General features: G+C 45.8%; 3 protein-coding genes across 5 annotated transcripts in view; 1 reads left to right on the top strand and 2 right to left on the bottom strand.

Annotated features, from left to right (window-relative positions):
- Positions 1 to 21057, bottom strand: part of nfu1 (NFU1 iron-sulfur cluster scaffold homolog (S. cerevisiae)) — a 45672-nt gene that overhangs the window by 9508 nt on the left and 15107 nt on the right. The window lies entirely within an intron of this gene.
- On the bottom strand, positions 596 to 11077 carry LOC119262809 (probable ATP-dependent RNA helicase DDX23). Of its 2 annotated transcripts, XM_037536140.1 has the most exons (18): positions 10941 to 11027; positions 10154 to 10207; positions 9739 to 9914; positions 9486 to 9599; positions 9243 to 9336; positions 9085 to 9150; positions 8112 to 8250; positions 7289 to 7422; positions 6978 to 7090; positions 6174 to 6317; positions 5775 to 6000; positions 5524 to 5669; positions 5160 to 5337; positions 4027 to 4269; positions 3677 to 3828; positions 3457 to 3565; positions 3168 to 3342; positions 596 to 2316 (listed from the first exon to the last, which is right to left on the bottom strand). In XM_037536140.1, the coding sequence occupies exons 3-18, from the start codon at positions 9912 to 9914 to the stop codon at positions 2093 to 2095; spliced, it is 2433 nt and encodes an 810-aa protein (XP_037392037.1). In that variant the 5' UTR covers positions 10154 to 10207; positions 10941 to 11027; the 3' UTR covers positions 596 to 2092. The 2 variants fall into 2 exon arrangements, with proteins under 2 accessions (XP_037392037.1, XP_037392036.1); XM_037536139.1 differs by lacking the exon at positions 10154 to 10207 and having other exon boundaries at positions 1015 to 2316; positions 10941 to 11077.
- The window catches only part of LOC108410583 (baculoviral IAP repeat-containing protein 7-like), a 10177-nt gene continuing 249 nt past the window's right edge, over positions 11130 to 21057 (top strand). The window contains exons 1-7 of the mRNA XM_017681733.2: positions 11130 to 12066; positions 13696 to 13795; positions 14386 to 14464; positions 14555 to 14600; positions 17128 to 17337; positions 17529 to 17594; positions 20389 to 21057. The exon at positions 20389 to 21057 is cut by the window's right edge and continues 249 nt beyond it. Coding sequence (XP_017537222.2) covers positions 11520 to 12066; positions 13696 to 13795; positions 14386 to 14464; positions 14555 to 14600; positions 17128 to 17337; positions 17529 to 17594; positions 20389 to 20591 — 1251 coding nt within the window. The 5' untranslated portion in view covers positions 11130 to 11519 and the 3' untranslated portion in view covers positions 20592 to 21057. The remainder of the gene's footprint in view (positions 12067 to 13695; positions 13796 to 14385; positions 14465 to 14554; positions 14601 to 17127; positions 17338 to 17528; positions 17595 to 20388) is intronic.

Here is a 21057-nt window from a genome sequence, read left to right as displayed (position 1 = left end):
AAATCTATGCAAGTGTTGCATGAGAATCTGATTGTTTCTACGTTCTGATCTACTTTAGTAACGTATCGACTCTTCTTCCCATTCTGATCCATCTGTTTTGTACTGAGCACAGAAAGATGGGGATGATTCCCTGAAAGATAAAACGATGTGAAAGCTTCTTTATAATCTCACGGGCTTCGATTCTTCCAGTTTTTTTAGAGTTCTTTTAAAAACGGTGCAGTTAGTTACAGTAAGTATAACGGATCTGGATCAGGTGCGTTTATGTTCAGTGTGTGAAATATGGATATGATCCTATAAGTAATATGTATTAACGAAATTGTAAATGGTTTAAAACCATCAGTGTTTACAAAGGAAGAGAGAACCTGAATGAAACTGTTAAGATAGAACTCAAGACCTTTAAGATTCATGATGACCGTAGTGTGTGGGCATGCTGTCCACTCCGGGCGTGACGTCCTGTTAAAACTAAGCCTTGCATGTCAGACACTTTAAACACGCACCGAGGTTTAGTTTCTGTATTTAGGCATCACGTTGTTTTCTAGCGCACCGGGACAGTAACAACAATAAACGTTTCTTTTTCTTATTTTTGGGCTATAAGAAGCACAAGTTTTACAGCGAGTCTGATTTGACGGATTTATTTTGTCTGATTTATTCTGTATGCAATACAAATGTGGAAAGATGCCGCCTTAGAACATCAAGACTTCCTTTTCTGTGTATTTAGAGAAAAAAAAAATATATATATATATTGCACTACTTATTTTCTTTCTTGATGTCTGCTTTGTAATGCAATAAATGCACTAGCTATGACCCCAACAGACACTACACCGGTCTTCTGGCGCTGTCTGACCGCCCTCTCGCCCCATCTTTCTGAAGAAAAAATCTGCTTGATGCTGTATAGAATGCTTTCTATTTAAATGAACCTTAAAATGCTGATAGTTATAATAAACATAACATTTTATGTACTTTTAATATTGTTGTGGTGTCTTTATTTTGTATTTTCTTGATGAAAACAGCAGATCAGAGACGGACTCAGCCAAACTGGCTTTATTACTAGTTCATAGAAATGAATGTAATTAAGAAACTGGATGATCTTAACAGGTTTGTCTAATGAAACAGTGACTCAAACTCTTTCTGTACTCTTACACAGTTAAACACCAGCATTTACATAAAAAAAAAAAAAAAAACTAAAAAACTTTATATTTCAGTTCAGCGGCGTGTGAACGTAGCCCAAATTCACCCCCGACAGGGGCACTTACAGATTATAATCCATGATATAATTACGGTTTTAGGAGAGGATCAGAGAAGGGGTCATCAATCTTATCCACAAGCAGCTGATGTGGCTGCAGGTTTTCACACCAACCAAGCAGGAGCAGATATCACACAACTGATCAGCTGACTGAAAAATGAGATCAGGCTACTGCCCTGGCATCCCAGAAGGCTGCTAAGGAGTTGCTCGCCTGTTGCTATGGTATCCCAGGTGGTTGCTAACGTGTGCGTATACGTGCACTAGATCGTGTGTGAGCCTGTGTGTAACATCTGTGAGGGGCTGTGTTAGACGGCAACTGGCACGTGCGTCACGTCGGGTGTCGTGGGTGTATTAACTCGTATGAAGCTGCAGTACACGGTCATATTTCATCGCTACGTTTAAGGTGTAACGTAAGGTTAATGTCCTCTGTGATCATTTGTGGCCGTATGATTAGAATTTTCTCCACATTCCAGCATTTATTTTGTAAAGGAAGGAAAAATGTGTTTTAACGAACGCTGTATGAACATCATACCTGTGACTGGCTCCAAAAGCATAAGCGCATTATTCCTGTATAAGCTCTACGTTCCTGCAAAGTTATGTGGTTCTCTCTCAAAAACCGCGCCCTGAGAAAACAGCACTGAAAAGCATGGAATAATGAGATGAACAGTAAGTTGACTTTGTTAAGCCAACTTAATTAACAGACGCAGAAGAGATTCTGCTTGATTGGAATGAAAACCCGCAGAGACATCAGCCGTATCTGGTTAAGACAGGTAGTCATGGTAGCAGTGGGCATACAGAGAGATAGAGATGCCCAAACGAGTGTCCACTGTGACCTGGCTCTGGGGATCTTCAGGCAAAGATGGTTTCTTCTCTCCTCTTCTTGGTGAGGATGGTTCCGGGCTTGTGTTGAGCATCTGGATGGTTGGCGAGCTCTGGTGGGCATGTGGACACAGGGCTCTCCAGGATAGCCTGTTTCAGGTCGTAGAAGACAGACGAGTCTTCTTTGGTCAAGAAGGTCATGGCCACACCACTCTTTCCAGCACGACCCGTTCGGCCAATACGATGGATATAGTCTACCGGCACACAGGGAACACAAACCACAGTTACTTTCGGGATCGTTTGCATGAAGGTTTCATGTTGTGCAGTCAGCCGTAATCCTGTTTCATCCCTCCCCCCTGCGACTCAGCCCTGCTAAGAGCCTTCTATGTTGTGTATTCTCATCTTTTCTCCGTTAGCTAACTGGCTAACTTTCCTGTTCCACCTTAAATAGTTCAGCAGTTCTGATGCATGAAGCACCAGAATGTCACTGCTGCTCCATTTAAGGTGGAACAGGAAAATTTGTACAAGAATCTGGAGAATCTCTGACTTCAGCTTCACATCACTGAAGAATTAGGGGGGGGGGATAATAAATAATTGCCCCCCTCTTTGAAGGCGTATGATCCCTAAATGTAACTAAAGCCCAGCAGTGAGGAGCTGAACTTTCCCCTCCTCTGCTGTCCCTGCAGACGGGCAGGGTCGCCTACAGAGCGGCGCTAGTAGCTGTTAATGAAGTGATGCTCTTTTATTAGAGGGGCTCATTTCAGAGGAAGATCTCAACCACTGCCCTGTAGCTCAGGAACAAGGGTGACACTCGAAAACAAGGGGCAGGGGTAAAAGGAGGAATGGGACTGGGCCTTTGTGTCTTATCACTTAAACCACAAATTGCTGGAAATTCAACTGTTTAATGCACCAAACCTGGGAATTCAATGTCTTTCATGACATACTGGGCCACAAAGTATGAATGAATAGTTTCGGATCTAATGGATGGTTCATACGAAAAACAAACTCATTTCTCCCCTAAATTTCTCTCTAGCAAGCCCAAAGCAGTGAGAGGAAGCCAGCTGGAAGTGTGGTATATAGATAAATACTCCAGCATCAGACTCACCCTCGATGTTCTTGGCCATGTCATAGTTGATGACCATGGAGACGTCCTGGATGTCGATACCTCTACCAGCCACATCAGTGGCCACCAGGATGTCTTTGGCTCCAGCCTTCAGGTTGGACAGAGCGAACTCTCTCTGCTCCTGTCCTTTGCCACCGTGCAGTGTACAGGCATTGTACTGAGGAGAGATGGAAACAGAACGCGTTCAGAAGCATCCGAGCTACTCAATGTGCCTGAAAGTCGAGCTGAAACAGAGACTAACAGCAGCATCTGATAGTAATTTGACACTTACGCCCATTTTCTCCAGAGACTTGGCCAACACATCGCAGCCCTTCTTCTGATTGACGAAGATAATGATAGGTGGCTCAAATCCACGTGAGAGGACTTCCAGAAGTTTCTTCCTGTTTACAGCACACAGATAATCACTCAGATTAACTGTTCAACTTGGAGAAACATCTGATGTTGTATTAAAGTGTTCTGAATGCTGCATGTATGAACGTGTGCGTTCTGACCTCTTCTCACCCTCCGACATGAGGATGACCTTCTGCTCCACTCTCTCATGCGGTTTGCCTGCAGAGCCAATGTAGACCACTGCAGGGCGCCGCAAATAACTTCTGGCCAGTCGTTCTACAGCTGGAGGCATAGTGGCTGTGAACATGACCGTCTAAAAGGACAGAATACCAAACAGAATCAGGATAGAAAAACAAGAAAAAGCATATTATGAAAGTAGAAGTGCACGTATTTTATTATTAACCCATATTTTTCATTTGACCGTCTGTCCACGTGAAACTGCACGCACTGGTTCTATAAATCAGTGTTTCTGAAATGTCATGTTCTGCTTTCGTGTTCAGGCTCTTCTGACCTGTCTGTATTTGTGTTTGCCAGATTCGAAGTTCAGCGTCATTTTCTCAGGATCCTCAGCTTCATCCGTGTCCGGTTTCTGATTGGTCACAGGAATATATTCCAGAATCTTCTGGACATCGGGTTCGAAACCCATGTCAATCATCCTGTCAGCCTCGTCCAGTACCACGTACGTGCACCTGCCGAGCACCAGGTAGCGATTCTCCAACACGTCAATTAAACGACCTGGTGTAGCGATCACTATCTGAAGATGAAAATCAAGAAAAATCCTCAGACCTTTAGCACCATTTGCATTCCAATATGTTGACATAACATATTTTATATAACACGAAACACAAATAAATGAAAACTTGTTTAGGGGTGTAAATGATTAACCGATTGCAGGACAATAAAAAAAGTTATGAGACGTTCATACTGAGCAGATGACAAGAACACAACTCCATCAAATTAAAAAAGGAAATATCCACAAGCAATAAGACAGACAACTACTTCACAGCTGATGTCTGAGAGACAGCGTGACGACTGCTCTGAGCCCTGATCTCGGTGTTTGTTAGTTTTAATGCAGTGATGCTAGTTTAGTTACGGATATTGAACTTTCAGTAGCTTATCGTTGTATATTTCAGGTTTTTCTGTCATTTAAATGTGTTTTATGCTTTAATGCTTTAAATGTGGCCAATCAGATTTCAGAACCAGAACTTTATATATATATATATATATATATATATATATATATATATAAAAAAAGTGTGATGCACACTTTGTGGGTCTAGTACTTGATTTTGGGTTTGCTAGTTAACAGTAAACAGCTGACTAATGACAGTTATCAAAAAAAGGCAAAATCTTAATCATTTCTAATGTTTAATCACTAAATAAATTTGTATTTAGTAGGTTAAAGAACTGAGGGCCAGATTTGAGCAGAGTTTGGTGTTTTCCCTGCTCTAACACACAGACTAAACCTGGAAATGAACTGCTGAGTTGCATCAGGCGTGTTTGAGCCGGGAAATGACCAAACTTTGCAGGAGCAATTAAACCCACAAGAAAGCAAGTACCACATTTTTCTCATTTAAAAACAAACAAAAACACAAAATCAGATGTAAAAAAAAAAAAAAAAAAAAAAAAAAAGTAGCCGCTGACCTCGCAACCCATCCTAAGTCTGAAACCTTGGTCCTCTCTGGAGATTCCTCCAATCACAGCCACTGTCCGGATGCCCAGTGGTTTGCCAAACTTGATGGTCTCCTCTTCAATTTGTTGGGCCAACTCACGGGTGGGGGCTAAGATTACTGCATACGGTCCCTGATCGGAGTCCTCGATCCTGACAACAGCAACACAAATACACCAGCTCTTCATCTGAGCTTTGACATTCATTTTAAAGTATGATTAGAAATTTCACCACTGAATTTTGTGGTGAACAGCAATAACAACCATTTTCGGCTTCACGGTCACCGTTTACTGAAACGCTGAACTTTGAGTTTGAGAATAGACGTCTTGCTCATCTCACCTGTCAATCTTTGGCAGAGTGGTGATCCAGACCAATAAGGGAATGAGGAAAGCAGCAGTTTTACCGCTACCAGTCTCAGCCACGCCGATGATGTCACGGTTCTGTAAGCCAATAGGAATGGCCTGTCTCTGGATGGGTGTTGGTTCCTAATAAAACATAAAATTATTAACCCTGTGAAAATAAAGCCTGGGCAGACAAAAACACCACACAACACTACTGGACAGTTTATTCGGCACTGGGAAAGATCCAACCTTGTAACCACACTTGTCGATGACCTCCAGGATGTGAGGGGGCAGGTCGAACTCTTTCCAGTTGCGGATGGGGTTGGGGATTTTGCCTCCCTTGGTGGTGATGCTGTAATCCTCCCGAAAGATTCTCCAGTCTCTGTCCGTCATCTCGTCCAGCTTCTTCTGAGACCAGTGCCTGTCGTCCCATCGCTGCTTGGCCTCCTTCTTGCGCATCTTCTTCAGGCGCTGCCTGCACAGAGACACAGGAGCGAGCGCCCAGTTTAGACCAGAACCATTTACCTTCTCACATTTCACAGCTTCAAAAGAGGCCAAGTCAGGGAAACCTTCACTGTGCTTTAAGAGGATGGCTTGTTTACGTATGAGGGAGTGAGAGATGGAGACGAGAGAGAGAGACACACTCACTCTTCCTGCTCTTTTTCCTCCATGGTGCGCCGCTTCTCCATCAGGTCGCCATAAAAACGAGACTGATCTCTCTTCTGCTGTTTGAGGTCAATTCCTGCAATGAAACCACGACCATACAGCTGCACCTGGTGCTTCTCCTTATACCTGAACACAAACACAGACTTCAACCACTGGAAGGAAACAGACTCGAGATACCAATGCAAACAGAACAACTGATTAAACAGATGATTTGTCATCATTAACCATCACTTCAGTCAAAATTCGGGGTTCTCAATGCAACAAACACAGAGCGTTTGTGTGACTTCTTTCCAGTTCAGGTGAACATAAATCTAAAGAGTTTTCCGAAACGGAGCATCCAAAAACGCATTCCTGCAATAAATTACTAATGCACTTCACTTTTTCCCAGTTTGCCTTTTTCACTCATCCGTAGTTACAGGGTAAACAATTAAAATCCACAGTCCTTGTTTATGCTGAATTTAATATATCAGGAAAAAATAAAACAAAAAAATGGTGCACAAGTTATGGCACGCTTTTTTTAGTAAATAAACGAATATTGTGCACAAGAACTTGGAGAAATAGCCACATACAGGTTTAATCCCCATAGAAGATGTAACTTTACCCAGCAGTGTTGTTTGAAATATAAAACCACCGCTGCTCTCTCTGGATGCCAGCGAGGAAATGGAAAAACGAATTTAATCCAAAAATACAAAAGATGAAATTTATGTTCATCTTTTTATCTGTTAAAAGCAGCATAAATAAAGTTCGACTTCACTGCCTGAACATCTGCAGGGCTCTGACTCTTACAGTGGATTGTAGTCGATTGAAGTGTCCTCAGAAGCATCCCACTCGAACACAAACTTCCGGTCGTTCAGGTGTCTAGTGCGCCGCCGTTTCTTCATGCCACCTAAATAACGCTCCTGAGAATCAAACGGGTTAAAGCTTATGAGACCGTAGGTCATCAGTGAAGTACATATCATCATCATCATCATCATCATCAGTATACAATCTTGCATGACTTCTGTATGTTAACATGTTGCATGGTTAGACTTCATCAAGCTACACGGTCCTTTACAGGCACCACTCGCAGGTTATTTATCTATTTATTTGATCCTCACTTTGATGGCCTGCAATTCTTTGCCCTTGTCCTTCACTTCTCGTATCTTCTGTCGTTCTTCATCGTCTTCGTTTCCGTTGTTCTCTCTCTCCATTCGTTCCCTGCGTTCACGCCGCTCTCGCTCCTGAGGATCCTCTGTGCCACACAAAGACATTAACGTCACAAAGGGTCACTTTTGACACGGAACACGTTCCTTTGTAGACGCAGACGTCCGAACGTTACTGCCCAGCTAACGTCGTTAAAGCTGGTAATCAGAACTAATTAATACAGTCACGGTTCTTTAATTTACGTCTTTTACATTACGTCACAAATGTGCGTTTCCACAGAAGTGATTTTTCACTGTTCTACTTTTGAGCGAGAGACTTTTCATTTGGACTAAACTATGTTCCCTGATTGTTTTAATAAAGGCTCTTTATTTTTCAATCTCATTACGATAAGATACGCAAAAGTGGATGTAAACCGTCGCCAATACGTTTACTGCAATAAAATACTGTTTAAAATAATAATGCAGTTTTACACTAAAGGGGAAAAGGGAAAAAAGTCCATCACATTTCTTTTGCACTAATTTCTAAACTGAACTGCTGTTAAATGTTTTCAGTACTAATCTAAATCTTTGCTTTCTGTACTGGGGTAAAATCTGCTTTAAGGCCACAGTGACGTCATAACGTCCCATTATGTCACTTAGTCCTAATTAGCACCGCAACGACTTTGACATACAGACCAATACTTTAAATGTGGACTCATCACTCTCACATCTTCAAACGAAAAAGGAGATTTTTCCATTTTTTATTAAATAATCAATGTTAAGTGACTGTAACTCTCACCTAACATCTTCCTGCCAATGTCCTGGAACACCCTCCTCTTCCTCCTCTCATCATCGATCTGCCGGCGGCGTTCCTCTGCTATAACCTCCCTGCGCTTCAGAGCCTCTGCCTCTCGCTCAGCCTTAGACAGGAACTTGGGCTACAGAAAACAAGGAACACAAACACAATCGGTCAGTGTGCAAATCTATCATCAGTGTTACCGTCTAGTGTCCAAAACCTTGTCCTTCAAAAAGGAACTTTACACAAATAGTAACACCCCCCCCCCCAAACCAAACACACACACACACACACACACACACACACACACAGGGAGATTCACTCAAAAGAGGCCCTGAATATTCTGGAATATCTCTCTCTAGGACGAAGCGATCTGAACCAAACAACATACAATGAGCTCCTCAGTATACGGGCTGCGGTCAGGATGCCCTCGCGTCGGACCGATGAGGGAGGTGCTGGACAACCGGCGCAACATTTAACCCCTGTTAGCACGGAGTGCCGCGTTGAAACGCGTCTGGTAGAATTAAGATTAAGTGACCCTCATTAGTCCCACAGCAGGGAAATTTCACCTCCGCATTTAACCCATCAGTGCAGTGAAACACCACACACACACACTAGTGAATACACACACTAGGGGGCAGTGAGCACACTTAGCCAGAGCAGTGGGCAGCCCAATCCGCAACGCCTGGGGAGCAGTTGGGGGTTAGGCGTCTTGCTCAAGGACACCTCACTCATGGACTGTCGGCTCTGGGGATTGAACCGGCAACCTTCCAGTCACAAGGCTGGTTCCCTGACCTCCAGCCCACGACTGCCCCACGACTGCCCCAAACGGAGATGTCAAAAATAAAAAAAGGTATGTCCAGTATTTGCTTGGTTCAGGTTGCTTCATCCTAACGGGAGTCATGGCACAAACACCCGGCACATCAAATTAGAAACGTTTGATTTTTCCTGCTCCTTTAATAGGACTTTATCTCACCTTGGCCTCGGCCTCCTCCTCTGCTTTCTTCTTAGCCAGCAGCTCCTCCAGAGACAGAGGCTGCACCTTCAACACGGCAGATTGAAAGAAGAAATGAGAAACACTCAGAACGCATTTAACCGAGCCACTTCAACACGGAGCAACCTCTGACGGGGTACCTTCTCTTTCTTCTTTTCCTCCTCATCCTCTTCTTCTCTCTTCACATCTTTTTCCCTCTTTAATTTTCCATCCTTTGATTTAGGAGAAGAGCTCCTAGGAAGACAGAACAAACGAGCGGGTCACAATAATACTATTAATCTGTTATTAATACTATTAATAATTAATTAATAATACTATTAATCTGTCAGAAAATGCCTGTAGACTGGCCCTCGGGCCACTGGGAACACCTGAACAGTGCATACCTGGACCTCTTACTCCGCTCTTTGTCCCGTCTGTGACTGTCTCTGTCTCGGTCCTTACGGCTTCGGTCTCTGTCCTTATCTCGCTCTCTTTCTTTGTCTTTCTGTCGCCGATCTCTGGAGGCAAAAACACAGAAAAGGCAGCAGAATTTCCACTGAAAATAAACTGGTCCACCAGCCCTGAACGGCCTGGCCTGCTACCACCTTACTACACGCGCTCTTTATTAGCAGCTCCACACAGAGAGTGAGCGAATACCTGTCTGCAGACTTTGATCGGCTGCGGGAACGTTTGCGTTCACGGGAGCGATGCCGCTTGCGTTCCTTCCCCGGAGAACCCTTTCTATCCCTGTCCCGGGAACGTGAGCGGCTCCGCTTTCGCTCTTTGCCCCCTGAGCTTTCCAGGTCTCTTTTTTCAGAGGAGTCTCCAGCCATCTGCGCAGACAGGCGGTAAAGAATGAGAGAAAGGTACTTTACTGTAAACAGACGCTTGCAGGGCTGTTCATGTTACCAGTAGACGTAGAAGAAGTGGCAGAAGACATGACGTGACGTCAGAATAGACACAGCATGGGAGACCTGACTGATCGATTACTGTATATTAATAACTGTAAAGTGAAAATCATTCAGAAGAGTGAATGAGCCGGACAATCAGAACCCACTAAAAACCCACTGACCGTATAACCACACCTGGCACCGCCAGGCCCGAGGCTCGAGAATCGCTGCACACACTGCAAAAATGAAAACACGAGAAAACGAATTAAACACGCAAAACCGAGCCAGGAGGGAAAAACCGCTGAGCACAAACACTCACACTCCACAGAACCCGCCGGGAGTGGGTCCAGCTTAAAGGGACTCAGGGTTACTGTCATTTAAACTGGCCCAGTGTGAGTGTTACTGTCCATAGCAGTAACAACAACAACAACAACAACAATAATAATAAACAACAAGAACAACAATAAGAAGAAGAACACTAATAATAATAATAATAATAATAATAATAATAATAATAATAATGCTGACTGAGTGGAATGGGAGCTGGGGAAGGTCTTTAATTTATACCAGGGAGAATCAGATTTCCTCCAAGCAGCTCGGTTCTGACGGTCCGGCTCCGCGCTGGCTCGGCTAATAACACGCCTAGCGGCCCGTCCGCGGCGGCAGCTCGGCGAGCGGAAGCTCCGCCAGTCGCGATCCGGTTAGTTACATTACAGAGAGCCTGCCCTGCCCGGCTGGCCCGGCTGCGCCTTTACTAACTGATGCAGAACCAGCGCGGCTCCCCGGGTCCATTCCCCCTGCTAACATGCTAACATGCTAACACGCAGCGCTCACAAACACCAGAACAGCAGAACCGCTCGCGCCCGAACCGCCCGACCCTGAACCGCGCGGTAAAGACGAACGCCGGGCTAAGCGCGCGCTCGGCTGCTCTGCGGAACCTGAACCGCCGGGTTTCCTGCAGTAACTCACCCTTTAATCCCGAACCGCCGCTTACGGAGCCCGTCCGTTTCACTGGGCAGCCATGTCGTCCGACATTAACATATGACGAACTTCCGCTGGAGCATCACGGGACTTGTAGTTCCTCTGTGAAGGAGCGCGACGAAAATAAAAGCAGCGCGAAACACGTCATCAGTAAATACCTCAGCTACTTATAAACGCCGGGAATTAGCAAATTACTGCGCTTTGCGGCTTATTTCACTAAAATGGAGTAAACTCGTCACTGAGCTGACGCTTACGTAGACTATGTACACTACGTAGATTACGTAGACTTTGTGTGGTCTTTATTTCGGCCTTGTCACCGCTGGTGGGCTTTGTCTGGGGGTCGTTTTCAGCGTTAATCACACTGTCAGCCTGAGGCGCTCATCAGAAAATGTAAACAATGAGGATGTCGGTCAGCTCCGCTCGCGGGGGCGGGAGAGGGCGCGCGGGGCGCGCGCCATTGTGTTTGTTATTGAGCGCTGATGCGCGCGCGAGGTGGGCTGGACAGCTGTTCTAGAAAGCTGGACGGTCCGGGCCGCTCGCCTCGCCCCTCAGGCTCTGCGGTGATATATGGCCAGCGGGGGCTTCGCGCCGCGCCTGGATGGTCCGCTATGGACCGAGAGCGGGATGAGCGGCACAGGAGAGCAGCACGGCGGAGCCCGGAGGCCGGGGATGCGCAGCGAGGAGGAGCGGCTCCGCTCCTTCCAGCTCTGGCCGCCGGGCGCGCCGGTGACCGCGGCGGACCTCGCCCGGGCCGGCTTCTACTTTCTGGACCATGAGGACTCGGTACAGTGCTTCTGCTGCGCCGGCGTCCTGCGGTGCTGGGTCCGCGGCGACGAACCGCTGCACGAGCACAGAAGGCACTTCCCGACATGTCGCTTCGTTTTGGGCAGAGACGTAGGAAACATCCCGCGACCACCTGGACCCCCAGACTCGGTGGACGGGCAGCTGCTGAGCCAGCTCCAGAGGATGGGAGTGGACGAGCAGATGGCCGGCGGACAGGCCGTTTACCCGGAGATGGAGTCCGAGGACACCCGGCTGACCACCTTCCACAACTGGCCAACGGGGGCATCGGTGCAGCCGACCACCTTAGCGCGCGCGGGGTTCTTTTACACAGGTGTGTAGGTGGACGCGTTTGTTGTGATGATGACGTGTGAGATTAATATTGGAATAGGAACATTAAGGCTTTAGTGGCTCGACGGTGTTTTCCAGTGAATCGGTTCAACCGGTTCACAAATTTGAATGGGATGTGTTTTAGCAGCGTTACGTAAGAGTTACAAAATCGAAAAAGTCGAATAATCGCGTTGTTTTCACAATTTTAACTCCATTAAATAATAACATAAACAACCGCAGTGTGACACATCGAGGCTTTGATCATTTAGAGTCTGACTCCCATATTGCATATTACTGGACGAATCGACGTCTTGATTAATCGATTAATGATTAATGATCGCCGATTCGTTGACTCGGTTCAGTGAGTGGAATCATCACCGAAGGCAGTGAAACTTTGAGCGATGGGGCGAGTTCCCCTTTGTGTGTGTTATCACGTGGTCATGTGAGCAGAATGCACGAGACCTCGCGAGCTCTGCCTCCACTCTGGGGACTTTTTCCAGCCTCGAAAACAAGCTCTGTGTCTCTCTCGGTTCTTTTCACAGTGAGAAGCAAAAGGGGAAAATCCCACTTTACAACATCCCTGTGTTAAATGTAGGCATAGCGCTATTGACTGTGCCCAGTGGGAGCCCACTCTGCTAGATAAACCAGCACAGACCAGCAAGACCAGCATCTGCTGTGGTTTGTATGCTGGTATATTAGTCAGTAATGGTGGGTGACCAGCGAAACCAGCACCAGATCATGCCGGTCTGGTCTGTTTTGGGTTGTTTGCTAAACATATGTAGAAATGAAAGGATAAAAACACTTCACGCTGTAACGAAGCGGAAAGAAGCTGCCGGGAAACAAACGCCAGTGCCAAACGGGATATTATAGCATGTGTAGGAGAGGTGGCCCACGTCCAGCACAGGTGGCGGATTTCCTTGCTCAGACACACCTGAGCCTGGCGGTTAACTGATGATTGTGTGTGTTTGAGCAGGAAAATCACCAAATCCTGCTCTGTGGGAGAGGAGCTGCCCACCCTGCTCCAGCAAATAGGCAACAGAGAAATTAGGACACATGAAGAAATGAGTGTTGTTGCAGTCGTGGGCTGGAGGTCAGGGAACCAGCCTTTTCACCGGAAGGTCGCTGGTTTGATCCCCTCAGCTGACAGTACGTGACTGAGGTGTCCCTGAGCGAGACACCTAACCCCCAACTGCTCCCTGGGCACCGTGGATAGGGCTGCTCACCGCTCCGGGCAAGTGCGCTCACTGCCCCCTAGTGTGTGTGTTCACTAGTGTGCATGTGGGTGTTTCACTGCATGGATGGGTTAAAGGCGGAGCTCTAATCCCTCTGTGTGCTAAAGACAGTGGACTAAAGGCTCTGAGAGAATTTAAATGAGCTAATGCTGAATGCGCACATACACATACACTTTAATCAGGAATCCACCAACCAAAGGCTTTATACACTGTATCAAAATCACCATCGAAAGAGGTCAATATTACAAAACTCAGTTCAAAGCAAAGCGTTCCGTCATGTTGAAACTGCCAGGTTCTCCTGAAATTCCCTCACTGTTCAGTAGGTGGTTGCTCTCACATCGGCAGCTACATATTCCATATCATCGGTATTCCACAGTAATACATATGGATGTTTGTTTTAGGTCATGGTGACAATGTGAAGTGTTTCTTCTGTGATGGTGGTTTGAGGAACTGGGAGCCTGGAGACGATCCATGGCAGGAACATGCGAAGTGGTTTCCACGGTGAGACACTCATTCTTTCTCGCGTCGTATGGATTTGCAAGTATTTATAACCGAGAAAAGTTTTAGATTTTAGTTTTGGATCGTATCTGGCAGGACTTACTGATTCCAGCGTAAATCCTCAGAGTCTGTATGTTGACCGGCTTCAGCTCCTCACCCTCATAACTTCATCAGCTCCACTGACCGTATAGCTGCACTCTGTAGTTCTACAGTTACAGACTGTAGTCCATCTGTTTCTCTGATACTCTGTTACCCTGTTCTTCAGTGGTCAGGACCCCCATGGACCCTCACAGAGCAGGTACTGTTTGGGTGGTGGGTCATTCTCAGCACTGCAGTAACACTGACGTGGTGGTGGTGTGTTAGTGTGTGTTGTGCTGGTCTGAGTGGATCAGACACAGCAGTGCTGAACTACAAAGTGCAGCTATACAGTAAGTGCAGGTGATAAAATGGACAATGAGCGTAGAAACAAGGAGGCGGGCATGATGTTATGCCTGATCGCTGTGTGTGTGTGTGTGTGTGTGTGTGTGTGTGTGTGTGTGTGTTCAGAGCTTTACACTCATTTCTTTTTTCTTCTGTTGGTTTTGCCACTTCAGATGTGAGTATCTGCTCCAGTCACGAGGGCAGGAGTATGTGAACAACATCCAGCAGTCGTACTTCAACACGCCAGAGACGGTAGTATAAACTCACTCACTGCTCGGCTGCATGTACTGAGGTGTAAGTCAGTCATCTTTGAGGATGATCATGGATGTGTCTGTTTCACAGGGTGGATCTGAGACTTCAGCTGCTGCAGATATAACCTCAGGCCACGGTAAGTGAATCCATGGGTATGTTCCATGATAAAGAATGAAGCCAGTAAAAAAGAAGAGCCAAAAAAAGGACAGTAGATTCTGGCTTCCTCAAAGCAGCACAGAGTGATGGTTGTCTTAAGTATCAGAGACAATGTCGCTCTACCGGTTCATCATGTTCGCAACACTGTTGCTGGTTTTGGCAAACTGACATCAGAGCATATGACTTTGAGTCAAGGCTGGGAAACCGAGGCCTGGAGTCCTGCACAGTCTGATGAGTTCCCTGCGTGTACACACCAACGACACCTGGTAATCAAGCTAAGCTGAGTGTAAACAGGAGGAAAAGTCTCCACACTGTGCAGGAAAATCGCCCTCTTCCCTGCCTCGTGTGACGCGGAAGACGATCAGCAGTACGTAGTTCTTACATTCCGTGAATGAGGAAGATGTGTCTGTGTGTGGGTAATCAGGGAAATCTGTTGTGAACATCGACAGATTCCGCAACGTTAAAGGGAAAGAAGCGGTGATTTGGTGGCCGATGCAGACACACAGCTTCAGCTCTTTTACCATGTTCTGTTTCTCACACTTCCAAAGGAAAACCTGCTGCGTTATGCTCTAGGAAGGCGTAGGAGTCTGTAGCATAACCCACATTCCAAAATGTTCTTCTGCTCCTTGATATAATTACACATTCCAGAGAAATCTCAAAAATCTTCCGTAGAATCACTATAAACACCACACTCTGCCGTGTAGGTTGACTCCCAGTCTATGTTAGACAAAAGCACATATGATAGAACGTTGTAATAGTAGTATATTGTAGTATTAATATTAGTTAATCGTCCTTTTTTAAATTGGCCATGAAACTGCAGTCAGTTTGTCATGTGGAACGGTTCGTTTCACCTGATGAATGAGAGCAAAGACACACGTGTTTACTCAGGACGTGGATTAAATCTGTAGGTTTCCCACTAAAGCAGCCGATGAATCATGTGTGCAGTGTTATAAACAGTGAATAGGGTTTATGAACCCTCTACAAAACGGCTGTGTGAAGTTAAAGCCCTGAGATGTACGACTATAAGAGGAAACACAGTGTTTTATTCCCATTGGAAAGGACGGATTTATTAGGTGAGCTATGACGAAGAATGAGGAAGAGCTGTAAGGACTGGAGGACTGAAAATAACGTGAAGCATTTGAAAATGTTATTGATCTTTTTTGGCTTTAGTCTTTGGACATTTGGGTTTATTGTCCCTGAGAAAGTTTAATACTAAATACGATGTTTGATAACATTATAATGCAGGTCTGTACTATATTTTCATAAATTCATCTGATTCATCAGGCACTTAAACAGAAAGCGCTGGGAATTTCCTCAGATGGTCTGTTGCATTGTGGGAAACTCCCCAGCATATTACTCACTTTGAGTCCTGCAGCTTTACAGTTCATCTTTCACTGAACCTCTGTGTCCTAAATCTGAATATTACTGATCAGCCTGGGAGCCAGTCAGTAATGGCTTGCACTGGTCAGTGAAACCTGTGTTCTTGTTCTGGTTACGATGGTTTTGGCCTTTTAATTCATATACATGACATTTGTGACCAAGTAATGTCTATAAACCTGCGTTTTCTTTCCTAAACAAAGCGAAACGGAACACGATACCATGTCTAGTAAGTAGGACTGCAGCTGTGAGGGTTTGAGGCCGCTTGGAACGACGCGTCGTTTTTCCGTCTGAAAACTATTATAGAGGCATTTTGTACAAACATGATATGTAATATGTTTAACCCCGTCTGACGCAGAGCGTGTAACCCGCGTCTGACGTGCAGAGCGTCTAACCCGCGTCTGACGCAGAGCGTGTAACCCGCGTCTGACGTGCAGAGCGTCTAACCCGCGTCTGACGCAGAGCGTGTAACCCGCGTCTGACGTGCAGAGCGTCTAACCCGCGTCTGACGCAGAGCGTGTAACCCGCGTCTGACGTGCAGAGCGTCTAACCCGCGTCTGACGCAGAGCGTGTAACCCGCGTCTGACGCAGAGCGTCTAACCCGCGTCTGACGCAGAGCGTGTAACCCGCGTCTGACGCAGAGCGTCTAACCCAGCAGCGCTTCTAGAACAGTCTCATCTCTGTTACAGTAAATGTATTTTACTGTAGGACATCACATCATCCAACATCGAAACGCTCTGTTAAGTTAGGTGTTGTGATACTGCGGTCTTGTTATGGTTTTGGACAAAATCAGTCTAAAAAATAACATTATTATATATTACTGTCACTAACTTGATTAACACAGGCCTCGTATTTGTCTTGGTCCATTGTCCATTCACAATGATCCATTGACACAAAGTAAATTACTAAACTGATGTTTAATCATAAATAAACATTAAATCTTAAATGAAATTACAAGCATTTCTTTATGGCATAAAATGTTATGTTTTAGTGAATTATTGTGGTCTGTGTATCATCATGAGTTTATTTACGAGGCCACACACACACACACACACACACACACACACTCGCACACACTCGCACACACACACTCACCCCTTCACGCCCCTGTGTGCTCTCCCCGCTGGTAGAGGTGCTGAGTGGACAGAGTGCGGTGGCGACGGCTATGTTGTCCCCTGTGGTGCAGACAGTGCTGCAGATGGGTTTTCAGCAGGCGCTGGTGGAGAGTCTGGTGCAGTCGCGCTACCTGCTCACTGGCCAACACTACACCTCCGTCTCCGACCTGGTGGCGGACGTCCTGCAGGCCGAGGAGGAGAGGCAGGGCAGCGAGTCCAGACCAGGTGCGCAGCGCCATCTGCTTTTCTAGATGAGCAAAATATAGACTTATAAAACCAGCGCACCTGGATTTGTCCTGTAGATGCAGCGCTAGAGCACTTTACCAGATAAACGCAGTCAGTAAAACAACATGCAGGTGCAGAGTGGTACATCCCTCTCCCCCCCCTCTAACATGTGGATGGTTTGTTCCCTCCAGAGCCTGTGGTGAGGCAGGGCGGTAGTGCTGGTGGAGTGAGGACTCAGGCCTCAGTCGGGGAGAAAGGTTCAAGTTAACACTGTTTCACTTTCCTTGTGTGTTTGTGTGTGTATGTGTTTATAAACAGGGCTGTCACTATTGCTGCATTAAACTCGACTTCACAAATTGCTCAAATTTACTAAAAATGACTGCGTGTGATGCAGTGATTAGTTGTCAGTTACCAAATATATATATACACTCACCAGCCACTTTATTAGGTACAGTTGCTGGTTAACACAAATAGCTAATCAGCCAATCACACGGCTGCAACTCACTGCATTTAGGCCTGTAGAGGTGGTCAAGACGACTTGCTGAAGTGCAGACCGAGCATCAGAACGGGGAAGAAAGGGGATTTAAGGGGCTTTGAACGTGGCGTGGTTGTTGGTGCCAGACGGGCTGGTCTGAGTATTTCAGAAACTGCTGATCTGCTGGGATTTTCACACACAACCATCTCTAGGGTTTACAGAGAACGGTCAGAGAAAGAGAAAATATCCAGTGAGCGGTCAGTTGTGTGGACGAAAATGCCTTGTTGATGTGAGAGGTCAGAGGAGAATGGGCAGACTGGTTCCAGATGATAGAAAGGCAACAGGAACTCAAATAACCAACCAGAATCTCTGAGGAACGTTTCCAACACCTTGTTGAAAGTCTGACATGAAGAATTAAAGCAGTTCTGAAGGCAAAAGGGGGTCCAGCCTTTTACTAGCAAGGGGTACCTAATAAAGTGGCCGGTGAGAGTGTGTATATATATTTATACTCTGTCTTTTTCTTTTTTCTTTTTAAGGCCTGCTGACACCCTGAATGACTTTGCTTGGTTTTCTTTAATGTCCAGTCCCTGGTAAAGCCATAGCCCTCTTCAGGAGTCTGAGACAGTATAAGTGCCCCCTTACCTAGCATGACGCTAATGATAACTGGCAGCTAATGTTGAGTTGTGCAGGGACGTTGTCTGGAAGGCCGCCGTCATGTGTTTCAGAGGAAGCTGGAAGTTTCACCCTTATAGCTCAGTATAGTGTGAAGAACAGTCAGATTACAGGGTATTATGGGGTAGAACACGGTCCTTATGGTCCATCATGGTTCTAAAGGTCCAGCTATGTACCTTACCCACCTAAACACGGAAGGTCTGGACCGAAAAAACCACGGAGCAGTTCAGTTCTGTGCACAGTAGAATCTGAGATCTCTGTGTTGTCCCTTCTTTTCTATCCCAGTATAAAATATCCTTACTGGACACGGTGTGGGTTTCTCCAGGCAGGTGAGCGAATTCAGAACTTTCACCTTTGTTGGATCAGATTCTTTACACATCAAAAAAACACGACAAGCAGAGAAGAATCACGTTATTATCAGGATAGAGAAGAGAAAAATGGCAGAAGGCGCTGCTTTTCTGAACCAGCCTTAAAGGGTTTAAAGGTGCTCTACATTCACTTTCCCTCGAGAAAGATGATCACGTATTTGTATCACTTCTAATTTGAACTTTATTAAAAAGAAAATGTAAATAAAAAGCCTGTGATTAAGAGCGTACGGAGTCTGATATAAGCTGGGCTGTCCAGTCTGGAATGGGTGCTTTTACAAGCTTTTGGTGGCCTCTGTAGGTCAGGCTTTAACCCACCGAGTCATTTAGTGTTGTTCCTGTTCTATAACATCCTAAATGAAACTGTACGAGTCCACAGTGGAGTGAAATTACACTCCTCCAGGATCAGTACAAAGTGTGAACGTGCAGACAGAGCGTGCAAACAAGAAATTAAACTAGAAACAATAAATACGATAAATTAACAAACATTAGACACAGTAAACAGACAGGACAGTAAACAGACTGGACAGTAAACAGACCGGACAGTAAACAGACCGGACAGTGCAGCACCGACACAGCACTCACTCTGGACATGAGGTCGTGGAATAAGGAGCAGAGATATGAACCTGCTGTGATCTGTGAGTCACGCAGTCAGACGACGGACAGAAACACAGCAGCTACTGAGGTAGAAAAACCAGAGTAAACAGTGAAAACACAGAGTAGCAGCGATGATCTAGATAGTGCAGGTAGAGCATCAAAAGAGCTGGGTGGGAGGGGGGAGGGGGGAGGGGGGTTAGCTCAGTGAACTATAGTCACTTACATTACACTGATTGTCTTTCGGTGACTTCACAGAACTGTTATTATCGTCTGTTTCCGTGTGTGAATAGTTCTGCCGTATTCAGCTGGACTCTAAAACTCTTACAATAGGAAACGTGTCACTTCAGTAAATGCTTTCGCTCGAGAAATGAAATCCAGTCAGGATTCCTGTGAACTCATCCACTAAAGGGAAAACCTTAAATATGGCATTTTTCTGCTGATTAATTGATTAATTAAGTTTAAAATATTGGGGAAAAAGGAAACAACATATAAAATGTGCCGTGTTTGAACAGGGCACATTTTCTGCTTTGTTGTTTTTTTTTCCAGGTAAACTGTGTTTGTGCTTTTTTCCTTTCAGAAAAGCATGAAATTTAAACAGGGACAAACTTGTGCAGACGAGTGTAAATTTCAGCAGAAGTCCTTTATTGCTGCATCCCTATAGATTCTTAATATAATCAGTAGTGACAGCCCTTTTTACAGAGTTACTCTCTTCAGACTTCAAACTACTTTCACGACGGCCTCGCGAGTGAGGACACGGCTGCGTGTCCTGCTGTCACAGACATGTTTCTTTCTCCTGTTCAGTCCATCCTGAGCCGACCTGTTACAGGACTGGACAAAAGCCTTTCAGCACGTTCAGTTTCAGTTTTGTCTCTGAGCAGCGTGTGTGTGTGTGTGTGTGTGTGTGTGTGTGTGTGTGTGTGTGTGTGTGTGTGTGTTTTACAGTGCTGGGGAACCTGAGTGCGGAGGAGCAGTTGAGGCAGCTTCAGGAGGAACGCACCTGTAAGGTGTGTATGGACAAGCTGGTTTCCATGGTGTTCATTCCCTGCGGTCACCTGGTGGTCTGTACAGACTGTGCGGCCAGCCTGCGGCACTGCCCCATCTGCAGAGCGGTCATTCGGGGCAGCGTTCGCGCCTTCATGTCCTGAGACCTGCATAATCGCCTACACACGTTTACACCCCTGGCAGACAGCTTTGACGGAAAACTATGAAACACAGTTCAGCTCACAGTTAGCTGGTCACTGGAAGGAGAGTAATGGCATTTTTCCACTGGGCAGTGCAGGACCAGTTTAGACCAGCTGTGTTAGTGCAAGTTTAACTGGTCACCCAGCACGATCCTGCAGGTTGGCCAGAATATCCACATCCAAGACACGTCTTATATTTGGTGGTGGTCAGTCTGTATTACAGCTTTCATTGATGCTGAACTGCAGCCCAGCATCCAAAACACAAAACATGCTACTTTTCCTAGCTGGGCTTTCCGGATTCCAGTGAGTACCCGTGTCCATTTCCCACCACATATGAGAACCTTGAGAGGTTGACAGGGTTCTCTTGTGTGTGTTCACATCATTTCTCATGTGAGTCTAACATTAACAGCAAACAGCAGCAACGACGCAG

The sequence above is a fragment of the Pygocentrus nattereri genome, chromosome 29 (genome assembly GCF_015220715.1).
Source record: "Pygocentrus nattereri isolate fPygNat1 chromosome 29, fPygNat1.pri, whole genome shotgun sequence".
Taxonomy (NCBI): domain Eukaryota; kingdom Metazoa; phylum Chordata; class Actinopteri; order Characiformes; family Serrasalmidae; genus Pygocentrus; species Pygocentrus nattereri.
This window is presented reverse-complemented; position numbering and strand designations above follow the sequence as displayed.

What these genes read in the sequence shown, in the direction of transcription:
- LOC119262809 (XM_037536139.1), bottom strand. Translation starts at nt 9,914, where the DNA reads ATGGCTGGAGACTCCTCTGAAAAAAGAGACCTGGAAAGCTCAGGGGGC. An exon ending in GAGCGGAGTAAGAGGTCCAG is followed by an intron (nt 9,337 to 9,485) that starts GTATGCACTGTT and finishes CTGTCTTCCTAG; the next exon opens with GAGCTCTTCTCCTAAATCAA. An exon ending in AGGAGGAGGCCGAGGCCAAG is followed by an intron (nt 8,251 to 9,084) that starts GTGAGATAAAGT and finishes TGTTTTCTGTAG; the next exon opens with CCCAAGTTCCTGTCTAAGGC.